Source organism: Leptidea sinapis, chromosome 2 (assembly GCF_905404315.1).
Source record: "Leptidea sinapis chromosome 2, ilLepSina1.1, whole genome shotgun sequence".
In the NCBI taxonomy this organism is placed as follows: domain Eukaryota; kingdom Metazoa; phylum Arthropoda; class Insecta; order Lepidoptera; family Pieridae; genus Leptidea; species Leptidea sinapis.
Genome location: NC_066266.1, coordinates 25718602 through 25742703, shown reverse-complemented (window position 1 = coordinate 25742703; position 24102 = coordinate 25718602). Strand labels below are relative to the sequence as shown.

The following is a 24102-nucleotide window of genomic DNA, read 5'->3' as shown; positions in this document are numbered from 1 at the left end:
ATGAATATATGTATGTTTAAGTAAGTATATTGTATTAAATATAATATCATTGTCTTGTAACCCATAACACAGGCTATATATGCTTAACTTGGGGCAAGATAATTTGTGTGAAATGTGTGTCAATATTATTATTATAATATTATATGTGGCTGGACCTGTTGTTTGAAGTATTGCCGAGGTCTAGTTATAATGCCCAGCTTCTTCGAATCCAATTTGGCTTTGCCTTCCAGATGACCGTGGAATACGCATTCACTCGAGATTTCGAGACCTGGTATTTCGATACTAGGCGAGGCTTTATAGGAGGTGTTGATTATATGTAATAGTTCATTTTGTATTTTAATTGTATTATTTTTCAGTTGTTTTAATTATTTTTTGTTTCTTTTTAATTATTTTTATTAATGTAAGTTTTTAAAAAATGTATTGTATTGTTTTTTAGTTAATTAAATAAAATAATGTAGGCCTAAGAGGGTCACAACGATAAGAACCATTGCTTCTCTTCTGAGAGGTGCCAGTTTTTGATTCCTCCCAAAGGCCAGTTTTGTGCTACTTTTGTTTTTTTTAGAACGAAGTTCCTTACGGCAGACTTGGAGGAGATAGGGATTTTGCTGCGGGACTGAACTGAAAAAAATGTGATAGTAAAACCGTAAGAAAAAGTCCGTGGAATAAAACCGTTAAATGAGACGTGCGCAGGCGCGACAGTCGCATACACAAGCAAGTAGTGTATATTTTTTTAATTATTTCTATTTCTGTGTAATTTTATGTTGTCAAATAAAAATAAAGAGTCATAAGCATTTTGTTTTTTTAATTGATAATTTGGATTACGATTCTTTTTTTTTACGTAACTTATTATTACCTAAAATACTGAATTTCCTAAATAAAAACTAATCTGCAAAATTTAGGAGAAAAATCAAGAAAACCTACATAAAATTGAACACGATTTTTTTTTTACAAATTGTGTCGATTCTGCATTAGCCGAAGGAACTTCGTTCCTACCTGGTGTCCCACGACACCACATCTTTTTTAATGTATGTATGATTATTGGATTTGGAGGGTAGAATAAACTTTTAGATAGATTAAAGATATCAACCATACAAAAGCACACAGGAACGAAAGACGTATCTATAACAATTAAGAAACTTAAATGGAAGTGGGCAGGGCATACAATCAGAGGACAGGCAAAATGGAGTAAAACATTAATGAATTGGTACACAGGTCACATGAAAAGAAAAAGGGGTAGACCTTTCCAAAGATGGATGGACCAAATAAGAACTGTGGCAGAAGGCACATGGACTAGAACTGCGGGGCATAGAAATTTATGGAGGAAATTAGAGGAGGTCTTTGCCAACAATAGGCAAACAGACGAGGTTGTCGAGGGAGTTTAAATTTCATTTTAAATATAAATATTCTAGGTTAAGTAAAACACTTTGTATAACTTGTCTCAATAAAGGCTTATATTATTATTATTATTATGTTTATCGGATGCTCAATGATAGAAAAAAAAATTGAGGATACCAACACCACAATTGTGAAGAAATTCAAAAGTAGAGTGTAAATGTGGCACCAGGTGTTTGAGTTTAGGCATAAAAGGCATTTATTTTCTCAAAATTGATTCCTTTGGAATTATTTTTGATGTCATTTCTAATACTATCACCACTTCGGAATGGCACTCTGAGAGAGAAGAAGAGGCGCAAGAAAGTATCCCAGTATTGTTTTAGTGTGGTATGTGTATATGTGTGTAGCGTATACATTTACACTTAAAGCTATTTATGTATCGTATGAAGCCTAGTAGAATTAGTTACAAGCAATCCCTTATTTCTAGTGTTATAATAGTGAAAATCAATATTATGAGCAAAAAGGTGACGATTTTTGTGAATGTGTGTTAAATTTTCATAAATGTACTGACAATCAGCGGTGGGTAACAAACTTATTTTCATAATCGAATGACGTTACTAATTAGTATTACTAATCCTGTTGTAATAACTAGAGTTAGAGGGACTCGAAGTCTAGAGTTGCTGACAGCTTCATAAGATACATAATAGCTTTAAGGGTAAATGTATACACTTTTATAATAAAGTCCCAGCCACTGTTCAGGCATTATCTATAAATAAATTTAAATGTTTTATAAAAAAAATGGCTCTGTCATAAATCCACTGCTGAATATCTAAATCATCGGACAGCCTGGGACTAGATTGTGATTATTTTATAGTGATAGAAATGACTGTACAATATTGTATATTTTTATTGAAAGGAGTGCAAAAAAAGAATGCTGGGAGAGTTTCTTGCACCGCTTCTTCTCTCTCAGCGTTGCGTTTGTGGTATTTTTAATAATAAAGACAATTTGTACCTTTTAAATTATTTAGTTGTATCAGTGTGGACTCACAGACACACTTACCTACTTAATCAGTAACTACTAATTTTTATAATCGAGATATCTCGAGACATTTTTATAATCAAACTAGCTGACCCAGCAAACATTGTATTGCCGATATTAAAATCGCGATACAAAAGTAACTGTTGATCGTAGACGGGTGAAAATTTGAAGTTGTATGTATTTTGTAGTGCTGACTCATAAACAAATTTGGAAAAAAAAAAATTGGGCGTGGACCACCCTTAACATTTAGGGGGATGAAAAATAGATGTTATCCGATTCTCAGACCTACCCAATATGCACTCAAAATTTCATGAGAATCCGTCAAGCCGTTCTGAAGGTGTTTAACTACAAACACCGCGACATGAGAATTTTATATATTAGATGATTTCATTAGTATATCTCATAATCGCCCACCGTCCTTGACAATGAAGTCACACTATTTTTTTCTTTAAATTTTTCTTTGAGTGACTCTAGTGCACAGCATAGCCAAAACTAACCTTAAGCAATTTTCTCCCATACCACGTCTATCAAGAACTTATAACTCCATCTGTGGTGAAGTAGATATTTTTAAAGATTCTTTACCTGCTTTTAAAAAAAATATTACTAGATTGTTAGGCGCCAAAATATGATTAATATTCTTCTTCTTCTTTTCAAATTCATATCTTGATTTTATAATTTTTGCTTTATTTTATATAATTGTTTTCTTGGTGTCACGGAAGCAAAGACTGTGCATGTTGTGACACCTTAATTTGTTGTACATTCAACTCATTATTTGTTAATATTTGATATATTTTAAGCATATTAGAATGTAACAACTACTGGAATTTTGAATAAACATATAACAAATAAAATTTGGAATAAACACATAGACCACAAGCTGGAAAAAGCATGTATAATATTTTGGCAGTGTAGAAGACTCATAGGGAGAACCTGGGGTCTTGCTCCAAAGATATGTAAATGGCTATATACAGCAGTTATTAGACCAATTATCACCTACGGAGCAATAGCTTGGTGGCCCAGGACAGAGCTAACAACAGTACAAACCAAGCTGCAGCGATTCCAACGGCTGGCCTGCACAGCCATAACTGGTTGCATGCGCACTACGCCAACATCTGCCCTAGAAACCATTCTAGGGCTCACACCGCTTGACATACATATCCAACATGAGGCGACAATGTCGGCTCTCCGCCTGAAGCTGATGGGTGTATGCAAGAATGACGACTGCCTCACAGGAAACCTCTGGAACAGAGTAAGGAAGGATTTCCCACTCTGTGAGGCACCCTGTGATAGAATACCCAAAACACACATCTTTCAAAAGAATTACCGTATTCAACTGTTCGAAGTGGGAGCAGACCAGTCAGGTGTAAATGAACTCAGAATTTACACAGACGGCTCCAAAATGGCAGCCGGAACTGGAGCTGGCATCTTCTCACAGGAACTGAATATACACACCTCTATACCCTTAGGCATACACAGCTCCATATTCCAATGCGAATGCATAGCCATCAAGGAAGCTGCAGACGCGATACTAAGAAGGAAAATACACGGATATTATATCCGTATTCTATCCGATAGTATGGCAGTACTGACTGCGCTGGGGAGCAACACCTATAACTCAGCGCTGATATACGAGTGTCACCGATCCTTAGAACGAGCTGCCTCTAACAACTGGGTAACTCTGCAATGGATCAAAGGACACAGCGGTTCGTTGGGGAACGATGCAGCGGATGAACTTGCAAGGCGGGGGTCGGAAACGCAAGTGGCTGGCCCAGGGCCAGTCCTGCCGCTACCCTTCAGCCAAATGCGGTCATGGATACGCTCTCTCACCAACAACCTACATGGAACCCGATGGATAAATGTCTCAGGCTGCAGACAGTCGAAAGAGGCGATTCCTACACTATCGCCCAAACTGACACGTCGACTTATTAGCCTAAACAGACATGACATCCGAATTATGGTCGGCACCCTAACGGGTCACACATCACTGAACAAACACCTATTTACAATCAGCGTTACGGACAGTCCTAAGTGCAGGGGCTGTCTAACCGAAGATGAAACGGTCACTCACGTAATCCTGGAATGTGCTGGGGTGGCCAACAGACGGGCACAAACCTTAGTAAATACAAGGTCGCTCCAGGAAGTCTGCGAACACCCCAGGAGTGTTCTGAACTTCTGGAAGGAGCTGGGCTCGTAGGAATGTCTGGCCAACACTGCACGCAAAATGGACCCAATTAAGCGGTCTAATTGCGGAAACAAGAGCCCTTTACCAATACCAATACCAATGTAACAACTACTGGTTGTCCTATAAATAAATAAATAGCATGGTATAAACTGCAGCACTAGAAGGGTTTGAACACAGGACTGTTTTCACAAAAAAGGCCCAGGCGACATCAAATTCCTGCAAATAAACTGTAAATACCTATTACTACCCCAATTTTCCGCCAAAAAGAAAACATGCTTTTGCTACACTTGAGGAATTAATAATAATGTAGCTGTTTATGTGAGTCTATGTGGTTTTTTATGGTATCTATGCTATATCTGTTTGGAAATAAAATAAAAATTTGGAAAAATTACAACCTGTATAGCCAAGTGGTTAGCGATCCTACCTAGTTAGCTAGAGGTCCCGGGTTCGAATCCCGGTAGGTGCAAACATTTATATGATTTAAATATATTTATGTATGTTTATATGAATTTATGTATGTTTAAGCAACTATATTGTATAAATATATCATTGTCTTGTAACCCATAACACAGGATTTATAATATATATGCTTAACTTGGGGCAAGATAATTTGTGTAAAGTGTGTCAATATTATTATTATTATTATCTGTTTGGAAACACTGCAATTTCAAAACAATGTTCATGTGACAGTTATGGGAAGAAAGTATTTTATTCTATGGGCCACCACAATTTATCTAATGTCAGGTTGATGTAGGCTACTAAGTAATGAGAATAATATATTGTATTAAAGAGCATTCCAGTTTTAACTGTAATGATCAATGTCAATTTACAAGTCTTATTATTTTACTATAAATTCTGAAAGAAATCTAATATATAAAATTCTCGTGTCACAGTGTACGTAATTGTACTCCTCCGAAACGTTTAGACTGTTTTTTTTTTTTATGGAATAGGAGGACAAACGAGCGTACGGGTCACCTGGTGTTAAGTGATCACCGCCGCCCACACTCTCCTGCAACACCAGAGGAATCACAAGAGCGTTGCCGGCCTTTAAGGAAGGTGTACGCGCTTTTCTTGAAGGTACCCATGTCGTATCGTCCCGGAAACACCGCACAAGGAAGCTCATTCCACAGCTTCGTGGTACGAGGAAGAAAGCTCCTTGACAACCGCACTGTGGAGGACCGCCACACATCCAGATGGTGGGGATGATATCGTAACTTGTGGCGTGTCGTGCGAAGGTGAAATTCGGCGGCAGGAATCAGGTTGAACAGCTCTTCGGAACACTCCCCGTGATAAATGCGGTAGAAGACACACAATGAAGCGACGTCTCTACGCAACGCCAAGTGATCCAGCCGTTCACAGAGTACTGGGTCCCCGACAATTCGAGCTGCTCTGCGTTGCACGCGGTCAAATGGATCGAGCTGATACTGGGGTGCGCCAGACCAGAGATGACAGCAATACTCCATGTGAGGCCGGACCTGCGCTTTGTAGAGCGCTAGAATGTGGGCCGGCTTGAAGTATTGCCGTGCTCTATTTATGACGCCCAGTTTCATTGAAGCCAGTTTGGTTTTACCCTCCAGATGGCCACGGAATTGGCAATTGCTCGAGATTTCGAGACCCAGTATTCCGATACTAGGCGAGGCTTTAAGGTGTTCTCGAAGAGCGGTGATACGGCAAATGGGGATTTTTTAGTGGTAAACGCGCAAACTTGAGTCTTCTGGGGGTTAAATTGGACAAGGTTCAAATTACCCAATTCCGCGACCTTATCGAGAGAGGACTCGATAGAAGACACAAGTTTCTCCCGGCACTGGTCGACGTTTTCCCGAGAGAGACCTGCATGGCCTGTGTATACGGCATCACCAGTGCTGTCGTCTGCATAGCAATGCATGTTGGCATTTTCGTGAATCTTAACGTGCATATCGGCTAGGGCGGAGAATCGGACAACATCTATTTTTCATCCCCCTAAATGTTGAGGGTAGTCCAAAATTTTATTTTTTTGACATTTTTTTTTAGTTTGTTATTAATTATGATTCAGCATTAAAAATACATACAACTTCAAATTTTCACCCATCTACGATCAACACATAGTTTTGTATTGCAATTTTAATATTATTCTAATCCATCCATAGAAACGCAATAGAGCTGCAATATGGCAATCGAGTATAATGACTATTGTAGTTCGTTAAATTTTTGTACGATATACTTGGTAGGTCTGAGAATCAGTCGTCATCTATTTTTATACCCTAAAAATATTAATTATCGAATTTTTTTATTACTTTCTATGGCAATACAAATTTGCTGAGTCAGCTAGTATCTATTTATTAGTTTATGAGGAGAGTTGTCAAACTTCAAAGCATTGAAAATTTTGACAGCTCCGTCAACAATACAGTAGCTCAGCGGAAAAGTGTTAACTAAAATTCATAGTACAATTTAAATATAAAAGAGAATCATTTTGGAAATAGAACAGATAGACCTGGGTGTATATAAGCTGTTAGTACTTGTTCTAAGTGCAAGACCGTGGAAGTGAACGACTTGTTCCTTTAAGCTGTGTATTACTTTCCAATCCCTGACCCACTCTTGTGACAATATTAATAATATATATTTACAAATGGAGTAAAAAACAGGGAAAGGAGATAATTAAAGGATGTAGGACTGGGAATTTGAGGAGGTATAAAATTGTATACGGACAAACTGTACAGAAATGTCACATATGCATTTAAACTACCCTCAGTCTATACAACTTAATGTTCCTTCTAGAACATCTCACAGCACTTCTCTAATAACTATGTTCCAAACATGGATGAGTAAACAAAGAAGGATGCCGAACCATGATATTAGCAAGTGAAGCACCGTTATGCTAATGTGTTACTACAGTTACACAATTTTTTCTCCCTTAAACAATCATATATGGCCACAAATACTTATATACTATCGTTTTTACACTTTTTCACAACACACAATGGCATTTTTAAAATATTTAATTGAGACGCAAACTGATCTGTCACAGAAGATGACAATTCTCATAATGGCTGCCTATCGGCCTGTAGTAGTGTAAGTGTGTGTGTGGGGCTATGTATTTACACGTTAATCGGCTTGTTTTGGTGTAAACTGTTATGTAAGATGACACCGAGTCCTTATTTTTCTACTAGTCCATGGTTCCAAACTACACAGATTATTTCAAACTATACAAAGCTCATATTTTTATAAAAAATAATAGTTAAATACGTGACTTAGATAACTATTATAGAAGAGAACAAGGTTTGAATTGTTTTGCTGGTGTCAACAAATTTTTGTTTTTCATATTAGTATATCGATTACAATGGACTTTTTACTTTTTTTTTATTTTTTCCTCATGTGTCGAAAAAGTAAAGAAAGCTTAGCAATGAATTATAAAGTTATTTAAAGAAGTCAACATTAGATAAAAATCTATGTAGTAGCAAGCATCAGTGTTTGTGAAGTGCCTGGGGATATCTAGTTAGATTTATTCAGATAATTTCATAATAAATTCAAAATTATAATTGTGATAAATTACGTACGTAAGCAAACAGACTATTATTTGTAACAATTATTTTTTTATTTACAACATACCGTGCCACAGACATATTCATTTTCAGTGATCATATCATTGTTATGATCTGTTTCCAAGTGTTCCTTCAAGGCTTCTTCTGTTGGAAATGTTTCACCGCATTCACAGATAATATAGTGTATGCTTACAAATGAACAATAAACTGTATTGGGATCTTTGCCGCTATTCATATTTTATCGCCACAGATTACTTGAACTTGATAGACTTGATGATGATAATTTTATATTTTTCTATGCAACGCAGACGCCATGACAATATCTGTGGCTGCTGATTTAACGATCCTTCAGCCCGCTTTCCGCTACCACAGAGTAGGGATGGTTATGCCTACCTTTTTGTGACGTGTCAAAAACACGTATCACTATCGCAGATTTATATCTGTCTACTTAAATATTAGCATTGACGTTCCGCAGCGTTCACAACCATGCGATACTTATCGAAAGTTTAAATAAGAAATAGTTTTAGATATAAAATAATTACAGTGTTCAAACGATAATTTATTCAATATATCGATATTTTTGAGAACACAGAGGGTACGCAGCATATCAAATTTAACGCTACCTACTATATTTCTTATATACCAACACAATCAACTAAGCTTTTAGTACGTATAATATTATATATAGAGTCAGGTATTAAGTGAGCAAATATATCACACATCTGTTAGGTGTTTTTAGTTCAGTTCCCGAGGCAGGGCTAGTAAGCTCGCTTAAATGGCACTACTTAGAGTTGTATCGAGTCGGGACGTTACATTCACTAAGATATGTGCGAGGGAATCGATGATTAGTCCATGCGTCATGGTCGTGAATATAATTGTTCGCATAATACTTTTACTTATTTACAGTGTATACCAATTGATACAACTACTGCACTCATTACTCTTTTGAGTTTTTTTAAAGATACTTCACTTCTACAACCAAATTATTGTTACATATGATGAGATAAAAATACGATAATTGTGTGTGACTTAGGACAATTTTAGTAGTGCTTGTTGAAAGCACTGACGTTCCACCAAGAACTATACCAAACCTACATTGGCCGAGACTAAATCAAACATTTAAAATAAATTTAACATCATAAATATTTAGCATATTTGTATTTATTCAGTATAGTATAACAAAACTCGATCTAGATCAATAGTTAATTATTCGGGAAGCTCCGTAAAATCTTCTCGTCCGAAAGACCGGTGTCTGAAGACGAAGGTTTTTAACCAATGTGTGCTGCCAGTGATGACACACAGAACGCAGACGTGGTCGCGTCTCGTGGTCTATGAGGAAGCATATTGTTGCTCAGCAGGAAATGGAGAAGGCTATGCTCCCCTACGAGATCGAATCAGAAATAAGCAGATTCGTAGGAGAACCAAAGACACCGACATAGCCCAAATGATTGCGAAACTGAAGTGGCAGTGGGCGGTGCACATAGCTCGACGGACAGATGGCCGTTGGAGCAGTAAGGTCCTCGAATGGCGACCACGAACCCGAAGGCGTCGTGTTGGCAGGCCTCCTACAAGATGGACCGACGATCCTGGTCAAGATCACCGGAATAGGTTTGATGAGGGCAGCGCAGGACCGATCGTCATTGCGATCTTTGGGGGAAGCCTTTGTCCAGCAGTGGACGTCTTCCGGCTGAAATGATGACGATGATGATTATTGATTTATTATCTGATTACAGCCGTAGACTATAGAATATAGAAAAAATGCTTGCGCGTTAGAGTCACTATATTGTTCTATGCACTATATTCTTTCATCTTTGTATAAAATATAGCAAAGAGAATTTAAACACTATGTAATATAGTGTAATAAGCAAGGATGAAACGAAGGAATAGAATACTATTTTATCAATAATAAATAAACTCTATATTGGATTGCTCTGTATTGTTTTGTTTTCAGTTTAGCTGATTAGAGTTTTTAGTTTTTACAGTAATTTGGTTTTGCAGTTTATCTATGTAACAATTTAGATGTAAACAGTATCTCTCGCTAGATACTTAGAGAGTAGTATATTATAATATGATTGTATTTAATTCCTGGAATTACTTTTAAGCTCAAAATGAATCATTTAAGCGTATGCCGAGTTTGTTTAGCGACAGAAAACGTAAAGTTGTGTAGAATTATTAATTCTAACCTTCTGACTGGCTATGAATTAATTACGGGAACGAAGGTAAGCTATTAACACTACACATGTTTTATTTATTATACGAAAAAACAGACAAAATTATATGCATTTTAAGAATTTTTATTTATTGATTTTAATTTTTATTCTGTAATGCGCTGAGAATTTGGGACATTATTTTGTTTCAATCTCTTCAGTTCAGCTACATCAAATGTTATTGTTGTATTTTCTATGTATGAGTAAAAGTAACAATTTCTATTTTTTAATATTTGCTAGTAATCTTGCCAAGGGATATTCTGCTTTCTTATTTTGCTCATCCTTGGAACGGCATCCCTCTTAACAGACCCTTCTTTGCTGCATCTTGAACCAATGAGCCCTATACCAAAGAATATGTAATAGTACAAGTAAAATGGGCTCACTCCGCAAAATCAATGAAAGAAATAGTAACTCTTGTGGCATAACAATAAGGTGCAATTCAGATCACACAGCCCTTTTTACCAACATCAAAATTCATGTAGAATTGGCAATCTTTCTATCGCATGACTCTTTACTTTTCTGATGACTGCTTTACCTAAAACTGTACCTACCTTTTTTTTATGGAATAGGAGGACACACAAGTGTACATCCGTACGCTCATACCCAGGTGACCCCACCTGGTGTTATGTGATCACTGCCCCCTTCATCCTCCTGCAACATATGAGGAATCACAAGAGTGTTGCCGGCCTTTAAGGAAGGTGTATGTGCTCGTACCTAGTATAAACTTATAAAAATAGCTCAGGTTTTTATGTATATGAAAAGGTATGTAATTGTAATTAAAAGGCATAAAAGGCTTTGTAATTTGTTGACGAACCTACATTCGTTGTAGATAGTAATTTATGTGTTGGAAGACTACAACATAGTGTAAGTTGTTCATTTTACTTCAATAAGTAGGAACTATTTATTTATTTATTAGCATCACCAACACAATAATCACTAATTAATTACAATAAACATGATTCTAAATAAGTCTAAATCTAAGTGTGCACTTACAGGCAACAACCTCATGCAAGTATAACATACCCATACACAATTTTTAAATTTTAATTGTACAAGATAAGAACTAATACTAAGATACCATATAAAATACAATACAATTATATAAAAAAAAAATCTATAAAGAAAATGAATAATTTTTGTTGAACAAAAAATTAATTTCCTGTCTAGCAACATATCAATTTCTGCAGTTTATACCAAATAGTTGTCAAATAGATTAGATTAGATAAGAAAAATTCAATATAAAACTTTTTTGAGTTTTTTTCTAATCTACTATTGTAATTTTGGCATTGAGGACTCCATAGTACAGAACAATACTCCAAAATACGGCGAACAAATGCAATATAGATTGCAATATTTTTACTGGAAATTTCGCTTTTAAATATGTTGTTAAGTATGTATGAGCTTGAACAGAACTATGAAGAAAGCCAGATATGATTTTGTATAATATTTACCATAAGAAACAACTTTCAAAACAACAAATAAACCTTCTTAGTATATGTAATATATAGGTAGCTATCATTACGATTCTGATACGTACAGTGTATTCAGAAACGCCTGCTTCTGTGCCGGTGACCTTAGCAACAGAACCTATTGAGGGACTCAATGGGCCCTATACTAGTAAAAACATTACAATTTTATTATAATTTACAATAAAATTGTACCAAAAGTAATTTTAACCTTCCAAAATCAGCAGTTCCCTACGACACAAGATTTTTGAGATACACCAAAGCCGAGAGTGCCATATAGCACACTATTCCCCTACCAAGTTTTTACCCTTTTTTTGCTTATAAGATGATTTATTTGCATTGTCTTAGTCTTGACTCGTTTCAAGAGCTTTCATATACATTTACTCAAATTATCCTAATTATAAGCAATCTATTAATACACATAAAATAATAAGCATTAACAGAACGAAATTGAGCGCCAAATTCATGCCGATCTGAGAAAACAAACTGCCTGATCTGAGTTCCTCGGAACAGAAACGATTAAGCTTCGAATGTAGTTCATTACTTGAACACATTCATAGCCAAATAATAATAATAATATTGACACACTTTTCACACAAATTATCTTGCCCCAAGTTAAGCATATATAGCCTGTGTTATGGGTTACAAGACATTACATACAGACATGGGTTACATTAATTCATATAACATACATATAAACATACATAAATACATTTAAACATCCATGACTCGGAAACAATATTCATCATATAAATGTGTTGAGATGTTCAGGCCCTGTATCTTAATTGATCTATCTTTTTTGGGTTCTAAACTCACCATGCCATACGTTTTGGCACATATTAAATTTTGTATATTTAAATCCGACAAGTGAGTATGTAATTACTTTAAAAGTAAGCTATAGGGCAGCTTTTATTTGTCATAATACCCATTAACTCAACATGATGAGAGTGAGCAATTTGTTATGTTTTATAAAGTGATAACCTTCTACAGGATCCTCTTTACAGTTGATAACCTGCTCAACCCCAATATTTGCATATTAGGAAATTGACTTGAGATGTCACCCTTGCAAATCTAAACTAATTATGTTTTTTAAAGTGATAACCCTCGCTTTTGGGATTAATAACACAAAAAATGTGGCTTCATCTACAGGATCTAATTTACAGTTGATAAGCTGAAGCCACAACCTGAGAGTTGTGAAGCATACAAGATTTATCAACGATACATCACTCGAACTTTTGGTTCGCGGGTTCGAGTTCCGCATCGCCCTTAAATTTTGTTTTCAAATTTTATTGTGTAACTAGCTGACCCTGCAAACGTTGTTTTGCCATATTAATTACTTTTAGAGTTACACCGTTTCTTGGACATTATAACATGTAACGTTACTTTTTTTTTCTAAACCAAAAGATTTTTTTCTAAAACAAACATAGCCTAAGTTACTACTTATTACATCAGCTACCTACCAATAAAAGTCCCGTCAAAATTGGTCCAGCCATTTCAGGGTCAATGTTATTTTGGTGTATGTATTGTATATATATTCATATAAATGTAGTTAAAAACGGTTATTTCAATATTACAAACAGACACCCTAATTTGATTTATATGTATAGATTGAGAGTGAGTTTGGCAAAATAATTACAACATTGCAATCAAATACAGTTGAATAAATGGGTATTTTAAATAGAGTCATACTTGTGATATATGTATTTTTGGTTTTCAGATCAAACCGTTGGACGGCTTACCACAACACATCTGTAGTTACTGTGCTGCCATGCTAATGAAATACAAGTCGTTTAGAGATAAATGTTGCCACGCTCAGGAGGTGCTTAGATATATGCTGGAGCAAAATATATTGGTCAGTATGTCAACACCGATACTATATTATTAACTATATATATATATAAATTAATTGCTGTTCGTTAGTCTCGCTAAAACTCGAGAACGGATGGACAGATTTAGCTAATTTTGGTCTTGAATTATTTGTGGAAGTCCATAAAAGGTTTAAAAGGTGAATAAATATGAAAATGCTCGAAATTAAATAAAAACAACAACTTTGTATTTCCTTTGATCAGTCCCTGTCGTTCAGAAATCAAATTGAAAGAATAGTTTAAAATGAATAACTAATTAGAATCTTTGCATCTTTCTAACTTTCTCAGGAGGTAAAAGCAAACTTTAATTTAATAATTGATTTTTTCTTATTACTTTATATGGCAATACAACGTTTGCTGGGTCGGCTAGTTCTTAATAATAATAATAATAATAAATTCTTTATTGCCATACAAATCATTACAAATATAAAATGAACAATTAGGATACGCGATGAAATAAAAGGCAAAAGAAAAGGCTCAGCTTCACCTGACATGGAATCATGGATTTATGTTTCCATGCAGCGCTGTTTTTCAGCCATCCCCTCCTCCCTAAGGTGTTCAGCGGGAGTGGATGTATTGTGGCTTGCAAGTGTATGTATGTGTGTGTTTGCGTATGTGCGTGAGTGTGAGCGTGTGTTTATGTCCGTACACAGAAAAAATCTTTTAGAGAAAGATATTTCCAGTGGAAGTGGTTCAATTTCTCCGCAGCAAGTTGCTTTTTTAGTAGAGCAAAACGGTATTTTTTTTTATAGGACTCGATACTCATTTTAGACTTGATAATGTAACGTTTGTTCATAGGTACATAAGTGAATTTGCGAGAAACTGTCATAACCATAATGTTAACAGCAGGATCACACATAAGCTAATAATGCCTACTACTCGGCTAAGTCAAGTTAATAAGTCTCTTGTGGGGCGATGTATATGCTTTTACAACATGATCCCAGAAAATGTTCAAAACAAAAGCTATTTAAAAGAGTTGATAAATAAATAATAGTTTAAAAAAAAACTAAAGAACACGCTTTATATAAAATTCAACTAAAAAATAGAAAAGAAATTTAAAAGCGTGGGGCACCCCACGCTTTTAATTTTGAATAAAATTTTGAATCTATACTTAATATTATAAAGCTGCAGTGTTTGTTTGAACGCGCTAATCTCTGGTACTACTGGTCCGATTTGAATGATTCTTTCAGTGTTGGGTAGTCCATTTATCGAGGAAGGCTATAGGCTATGTTTTTTTTTTCAAAATTAGGGATCCGTAATAAAATTGCTATTTTGTAACACAAGGTGTAAAATCGAAAACCTATTTTTGCGTGCGCTGCAAATACTATTGACAATAGAACAAAATGATGTACAGGCTATAATATAGGCAATATTTAATTACTTATAAAACTATCGCGTGAATTATACTTTATATGGCAAAACAACGTTTGCCGGGTCAGCTAGTTTTATATAAAGCGTGTTCTTTAGTTTTTTTTAAAACTATTATTTATTTTTCATTTTTTAGTTAATTTTTTTAGATTGAAAGGATTTTAATATTTGCGAGTAAAAATATTTTAGTTATATTGAATGATCACTTAATTCAGCTAGCCCGAGATCCCCGAACTAGCTATTATAATAATTAGCTCAGTTAAATCACGCATTAATAATTTATAATGGAAATATAAATTCACCGCCATCTATTCGCTTCTAAACGAATTAGATACTTTAATTTTGTGGAACTGTTTTGACATGTCGCACATTTCCTTTGTAGTTTGCAATAAATTACTAGATGGCGCTTATTAGTGATTTATTTATTTAAAAATTATATAAATTAACAAAAATCAAATTTTGCAATTGAAAAATCGAATAATTTTATCAAATTAGTGTAATGTCATCGGTCCTCGATAAATCTACAAAGTTTGAACGAAATCTAGCCGTTTAAAGTGGGTCAAAATCGCGCCCAAAGAAGTAGGTTACAAACATACAAACTTACTAGTGAAGCTATATATGATATAAAGCGTGTAAAAACGTTTGTGTGGTAAAGGTTAATATAACATAAATGACTTTCTTAATGATACCACAGATTGGAAACGGAACGACCACCCTCAGACTATTAAATAATAAGTTTAATAATAGTACAATTTTACTTTGTAAACATATTTTTTTGATGAAAAAAAAAGACCGCTGTGTTTGTTGCGCCCATTCTTCTCAGGTCTGAGGCATTCATTTTGGAATAGGTGGTCTCTTGACTTTCAATAAGTGATGTCACATCCTATTTTGAATAAAAATATTTAAATTTGAATTTATCTGTGCGAATGGCTATCTTAGCATATTAAAGGCTTTTTCCAAGCTGACTGTCTATTTATGTTTAAGTATAATATGCAGCATGTTAATTTAAAAAGGCATAAAAGGCATTTATTTTCTCAAAATTGATTTCCTTTTGAATTAATTTCTAATATCTAGTATATTGCTACTACCGCTTCGGAAACAAAGTGCGCTCTGTTGAAGAAGAAGCCGCGCAAGAAATTCTCCCATCATTCTTTTTTTCGCGCTCTTTTTAATAAAATATACAATATTGAAACGTCATTGCTATTGCTATAAAATAATCATAATCTAGTCCCAGGCTTTCGGATCACTTAGATATTCAGGTGTGGAGTAGTAGGATTTAGGACAGAGCGATTTTTTAATAAAACATTTAAATTTATTTATAGATAATGCCTGAACAGTGACTGCGACTTTATTTTAAATTGTATACATTTATCCTTAAAGCTATTGTGTATTTTATGAAGCCTACTAGAAATGGTTACAAACAATCCCTTGTTTCTAGTGTTATAATAATGAAAATCACTATTAAGCAATTTAATAACTACTACAAAATTATATTTACTCCAAATATAAACTTTGGAAACGGTAGCTATATTATTAAGCAAAAAATTTCTATTTTAGCTATTTTCATAGCGTTATGTCGTATGGCATTATACTATGGGGCAGTGCAGCGGAAGTAAATAATATCTTCATAACAATATGTTATGTTTTTAAAGTGATAACCCTCACTTCTAGGATAAATACACAAATAAAATTTGAAAAACAAAATTTTATGAACGATGCGGGATTCCAACCCACGACCTACGGCGTTCCGTGCCGGTGCTCTAACCAACTGAGCTAACCGTTCGAGTACCGCCTCCTTATAAAATTCTGTTTGCTTTGTTCAACTCTCAGGTTGTGGCTTCATCTGCAGGATCTACTTTACAGTTGATAACCTGCTCAACCCCAATATCTACATATTAGGAAATTGACCTGAGATGTCGCTCTTGTATTGTTTAGATTTACAATCGCCGGAGATCGTGAGTTCGAATCCCGCAACGTTGATAAAATTTTGTTTTTCAAATTTTATTTGAATATCTTCATACTTCAAAAAAGAGCTGTACATGCCATATACCAAATGAGCCCACAAGAATCTCTAAGGGAAAAATAAAAAGATATTCATATTATGACCATGTACGGTCAATATATTTATAACTATCTCCTGCACGTACATAAACATTATAATTTATACAGTAAAATAAGCGACAAACATTATTTAAACACTAGAAATAACTACAAGCTTATAGTAGTGCCTCTTACTAGGCTCTGTAAAATAAACGATTCTTTTGCATGCGATGGTATTAAAGGCGAATGGCAGGTTTCGGAGGCAGGTGGAAGTCTCGTACACCAAAAAAAAAGTCGCGTTGAAACATGAAATATTTACATTTAGTAGATCATTGTATAAGAATATGTGGTATTAATTTTCTTTTTTTTATAAAGCTGGGAGTCATAAGTTAAGTTTGTTTTTTTTAAGAAGTTTTGGGGTTATGTTACGACCCCGTTTGCTTGACTTTTAGAGAACAATACCTACACAAATAATTGAAACAAAATCAGATAAAAAAGCAAGAAACATGACTGAACTAAAATATATATTATACGCGTCGAATTGAGAAGCTTCCTTGTGCGATGTTTTCGGGACGATACGAGATGGGTACCTTCAAAAAACGCGCGTACACCTTCTTTAAAGGCGGGCAACGCTCTTGTGATTCTTCTGGTGTTGCAAGAGAATGTGGGCGGCGGTGATCACTTAACACCAGGTGACCCGTACGCTCGTTTGTCCTCCTATTCCATAAAAAAAAAACCTTTTTTGAAGTCTGTTAAATGCTACCTACTGCAAAACTAGCAACAGCGGTTTTCTTCGTGTAAAACCACAATTTTCTCATGTTCTTGTATACTTTAGAACTCCCACCAGGCAGTCTACTACTACTACATAATATACTAAGTCTTGTAAATTTTGAATAACAAAAACAACTTTTCATTAAATGGTCTTTATTGAGACATATCTTATCTACATGTAGTATAGAAACGTATGGATAGCGGCGCCTTTTCAACTACACTCTTAAAATAACGTCATCCAAGAAGTTAGCTGGTCGCGTCACTCCCTCATGGCGAGCATAGCCCAGGTACCAGATGATACTCATCACATGGGAGCAACACCCCACAGTTCTCAGCCTGCCCATTGCTTCTCTGCCACGATTACCTACTTCAGTTACAATAAAAACAAAGTAAGTTTTTCCTGAAGAGTGGCGAGACTTTATATTTGCTCGAAGCAGCATTGGATTTATTCCCTGCCCAAATACCTGGATTGTATTTGGTCACGGCTCACTTCTAATGTGTAAATACCGTGAAACCTGAAATGTTCACCGACATATGAATGCGCCTGCTTTATTTGATAGGTGCCACAAGCAAAAAGAATCAAGTCGGCCATAGTTTGAAGCATATAATTGGAACTCTTCTGAGTGTATAAGTATGTTGCGTCTGTGATTGTAATGGCTGGTTTTTGCTCTGACGGAAGATCAGGGTCCCCAAGAGTACCATCTGCAACAATTGATTTTTTTGCTGCCACTTGCTTTCTGCCACACGCACGATCGGCATTTTTTCTACAATAGTTCATATTCGACTCCACAATCACAGCACAAAATAAGACGTATTAACACAACACAGCGTCCTTTTCGCAAAATCAAAACAACGTAATAAGCGTCCTTTCGCAAACTGTACAGTTTTTTGAATGAAGGAGCACAAACTCAACTCAACGTCGTTGGGAAAAGATGTAGTAATAAAAAAGCCAATGTTTCAAAAAACACACAGTACACGACATAAAACAGATAGTAAATAGAGTTTCACGTTTTTGTAAATGTGAAATTCAAATACCCTGATTTTCACTTTGACATGACAAAATTGTTCTTTTTTTGGCTTTCAAGATTTAAAACAATCGAAATGGGCATCCCCGAAAAAGGTTGTAAAATAATTTAAAAAATGGCGTCCGTTTCTGTTTGTAAATTGTGTTTTATTTAATTATTTTCTTCCCCCTACTTTAAAAAAAATATTTGAAAAACTGAAAAAAGAGCCAGTTGCGAAATACTAAAGTTGGGAAAATATAAACCCCCAGCTGCCGTTCTCTTTTACAATAAATCACTAAAAAGTGTATCTGAATTATCAATAAATAAATTTAAATCTTTTATTAAACACAGACTTATGTCGAAGGCTTATTACAGTATTGAAGATTATGTAAACGATATTACAATATGGAATTGAATAGTTGTTTTTTTATGGATTTTATGGTTCAGCCTTGTATTGTTTTACTGGATTGAATTATTTTAAAGATATGTATATTAAGTTTAATCTTTTGTGTAATTAATATGTATTGTAATGTTCATCGTTTGCTCACGAGTGAAACAACTAATCTTTACTATGTACACCCGGATACGTCCACACGCAACCAATAGTCGATTAGAACTGGCCTTCCGCTTTTTTTTTTTTTTTTTTTGCGCCCAAGCAAGGGAATGGGCTACCCTCCGGGATAACGACGGGAGGGAGGTGGTGAATGCTCATGCATACCAACGCAGCCTAAGTCTGCGTTGGTTATGTGGGACTCACGTGAAAACCTAGGTGCCTACCCACTAAACACCACCTGCAGTTGGCTTTGGGCAGGTGCCCTCTAAGCCTACATCGAAGGCGACCTTCTCTTGGGGAGAGAGAGGCGCAAGCGGCACTCCCTATGGAGTTTCCCCTGGGATGGCCTTCCGCTATACTGTGCATTCCTTATAGAGCATTCAACGTCACACGGTTAATGTCACTGTCGATGTCGTGACAGTGACAATGATAGTTAACACATACTCTGTTAAGACTAGATGTCAGTACACTACATGTTTGTATCTGAATTGTATATTTAGTGATTAACATTGACGAGCAATCTTTCGATTTTTATGTCAATAAAATATTTTTGACTTTGACTTTTGTAATACTATCTACTGTGGATGAACTTTGATCAGTACATTTTGATTTATATGCTTGCTTCTATATCATATAATCTCACCATAATAAAACCTCAATTAGGTAGATGTGATAGTTGTAAGCCTAGATAGAGCTTCTTACTGCTAGACAACCGACGAAAACAGGCCAGGTTTACAACTTTTGTGTGTGCCATTCGTATGACACTTTGTGTAAGTGCGCGTTCATTGCTCAAAATAGAGGTGAACTGTCGTCCTCAATTTTATTCGACGTTTTCACATATATATAATAATAATAATAATATTGACACACTTTTTACACAAATTATCGTGCCCCAAATTAAGCATATATAGCCTGTGTTATGGGTTGCAAGACAACGATGTATTGAATACAATCTGAGACAGTCTCCTTTGAATGGGTGGTAGTTTTTGACGTTCAATAAGTGATTTTAAATCCTATTTTGAATAAAAATATTTGAATTTGAATAAACTTACTTAAACATACATAAATACATTTAAACATCCATGACTCGGAAACAAACATCCATATTCATCATATATATGCTTGCACCTACCGGGATTCGAACCCGGGACCTCTAGCTTAGTAGGTAGGATCGCTAACCACTCGGCTATACAGTTTATATAGATTCACATATGATCTAATGTTGTAATTTAAAGTGACAGTATAAAATCCTAGTTGTGTCGTGGACTTTAAGATATCTATATTTTTTCTTTAAGTTTATTTCTGAACAATTTCTTATGTTTTAAAGTCACTACCCTCACTTCTACATAAACATAGATTGTTTAGATTTGCAAGAGCGACATCTCAAGTCAATTTCCTAATATGCAAATATTGGGCTTGCACAAATTATCAACTGTAAAGTAGATCCTGTAGATAAAGCCGCAATCTGAGAGTTGAACAAAGCATACAAGATTTATCAACGATACGTCACACGAACGGTTTCGAGTTCCGTATAGTTCATTTTGTTTTCAAATCTTAATATATATATTACGTGACACGTTGTTTGTCCGCGATGGACTCCTAACTAATGAACGGATTTTAATGGGGATTACTTCATGGAGTGCAGTTTAGTCCATCTTGAGAGATAGGATAGTTTTCATTTCGATTTGGGACCCATAATTATTATTATTTTCAATAATTGTTTTGTATGGACATATTTTTTATGAGAGAATTTCGTGATGCACTGTTTGACAGTTCCACTGTGAAACAATTTCATTATAACAATAGAGAGCATTTTTTGCGAAATAATTCTTGATGAACACAGCATGTTTTTTTTTACCTACAGACGTAACGTCTGTCGGGTCAGCTTGTTTTATATATTTCTGAACACAATTTTCTGTTGCTCACCATAATATTTTTTCATCCACAGCTAACAATAAATGATATACAAAATGTAAAACAACATCTCAACCTACACCCCTTGAGTATAATAAAAAACGTGAACATAGACATAACAATCAAAGAAGAAATAGCAGAAGAAAGAGAGGAAGCAGAGATAAAAGAAGAACTGAATAATGTGTTTGATGTAGATGTGAAAGATGAATATAGAACTGAAATAGATGCAGAATATGATCTTGAATCTATTGGAAGCAATACTGAAGAAGTTAAATATGATATAAGTGAGTTGGATGTCGAAGTTGTTGTTCTGACGAAGAAACAGCAGATTGAGGAGATTGAGGCGAGAAGAGATACATATAATTATTTGAATAGTAGCTATAAATGTGATCGATGCTACAAAGGATTTATAACAGCGGCCACTTATAAGAATCATATGAATAAACACGACCCGGTAAGTTGCGTTTTAACTGATTTTAAAATTGTTAACTTTTCATAAAATTTATTGAAATAGGCGTCACTTTGCGGAAATCCATAATTATACAAATGATTTAGGTTTTCTTTAGTGTTAATTTAAAAACAACACGTGCTGAGGATGCCTCGTGTAGAGGTGAAACCCGTGTCGAATTGTTTAAAAACAAATATTGGCGCACACTAAAGAAAACTTAAATCATTTGTTTTTTTTTTCATGACAAAAAAGGACGAGATGTTCAGCTGATGGTAATTGATAAGCCCTGCCAATGTAATGTCAATGCAGTGCCGCTTGGGATTATTAAAAAACACAAAGTTTCTGAGCGAAACTACAATTGCACTCGTCTCCATAAGACATGAGATGTTAAGTCTCATTTGCCCAGTAATTTCACTTAACGGCGTCCTTCAGACCAAAACACAAGAATGTTTACACATTACTGCTTCACGGCAGATATAGGCGTCGTTTTAGTACCCATAATCTAATTGGATCATGTGCAAAGAGCGTGAAATTAACCAATGCGGAATATTTTATTTTTTTTATGAAAATTAGGGACGAGACGAGCAAGACGTTCAGCTGATGGTAATTGATACGCCCTGCCCATTACAATGCAGTGATGCTCAGGATTCTTGAAAATCCCAAGATTTCTGAGTGGCGCTACAACTGCGCTAGTCACCTTGAGACATAAGATGTTAAGTCTCATTTGCCCAGTAATTTTACTACTACGGCCCTTCAGACCGAAACATAGTAATGGTTACACACATTACTGCTTCACGGCAGAAATAGACGCCGTTGTGGTACCCATAATCTAGCCGGCATCCTGTGCAAAGGAGCCTCCCACTGGTAAGTTTGTATGGAGAATAAGTCCATGAACTTATTTTTTATATAAAATGCCTTACATTTAATTGATTAAAATAAATATTACACCCTGTTTGAATGACCCACACATACATTATAGAGGTTATTGGGTTTATTTGTCAAAGAATATAGTCTTTGACAATCTATATGGTCTTAAATTATTTGTGGAGGTCCTGAGAAGGTTTAAAAGGTGAATAAATATGAAAATGCTCGAAATTAAATAAAAACCACAACTTTGTTTTTTTGTCCCCTGTCGTTCAGAAATCAAATTGAAAGAATAGTTTAAAATGAATAACTAATTAGAATCTTTACATCTTTCTAACTTTCTCAGGAGGTAAAATAACAAACTTTAATTTAATTATTGATTTTTTCTCATTACTTTATATGGCAATACAACGTTTGCTGGGTCAGCTAGTAAAAAATAAAAATAAGTTAAAACTTAAAAATTAAATGAATTATGGTGGAATTTCGACTTATCTCTTCGGTTTCAATAACTTTATTTCTCATTAAGACAGTCGTCACTTACACGAGAACATAGAATCAGTGAATGACAGGCGAATTTTCTCATTGCTGCATTACGGTTTTAAGGCGATGGTCCAAGTTATAAGATATGATTTATTGTTATTATATTAATATGATATTTTTTTATTCATTGGTTTGTATATGATATAGCAGCCTATTTTTAAAGATGTTGAGCGAAGGCGCTTCTCTGATAGTTTTCGGTGGCTTATTGTATAGCTGTGCTCCTGCAAATGTTATATTATTTTTACCATTTGATTTAGTTGGTTCTAATACTAGGTAATATGAGGTGGCTGGCGCGAATTTATATATATGTGTGTGTTGGTTTTGGGTTTTGTTGTGAATGTTGTATTTTAGTGAATGAGTCTATGAGTTATCTTATATATAAGTGTGCATGTGTAGTAGGTGTAAAGTTGAGTAATGTTCAATAGTTTCGTTTCGTTGTAAATAGTTTCTGATGGGGTTAAGTTATCTTTAATTATTAATATGTTTCATGTTAATATAAGCCGGATATTGTTAATTAGTTTTTTTAATGACAATAAGGAACGAGACGAGCAGGGCGTTCAGCTGATGGTAATTGAATCGCCCTGCCTATTACAATGTTGTGGCGCTCAGGATTCTTGAAAATCCCAAGATTTCTGAGTGGCGCTACAACTGCGCTCGTCACCTTGAGACATAAGATGTTAAGTCTCATTTGCCCAGTAATTTCACTACTACGGCCCTTCAGACCGAAACATAGTAATGGTTACACACATTACTGCTTCACGGCAGAAATAGACGCCGTTGTGGTACCCATAATCTAGCCGGCATCCTGTGCAAAGGAGCCTCCCACTGGTAAGTTTGTATGGAGAATAAGTCCATGAACTTATTTTTTATATAAAATGCCTTACATTTAATTGATTAAAATAAATATTACACCCTGTTTGAATGACCCACACATACATTATAGAGGTTATTGGGTTTATTTGTCAAAGAATATAGTCTTTGACAATCTATA

At 35.1% G+C, this 24102-nt stretch overlaps 1 protein-coding gene across 1 annotated transcript in view; it reads right to left on the bottom strand.

The window, feature by feature from the left end:
* Nucleotides 1–8428, bottom strand: part of LOC126974059 (zinc finger protein ZFP2-like) — a 28347-nt gene extending 19919 nt beyond the window's left edge. The window contains exon 1 of the mRNA XM_050821447.1: nt 8139–8428. Coding sequence (XP_050677404.1) covers nt 8139–8306 — 168 coding nt within the window. The 5' untranslated portion in view covers nt 8307–8428. The remainder of the gene's footprint in view (nt 1–8138) is intronic.
* Between the last annotated feature and the right edge of the window lie 15674 nt (nt 8429–24102).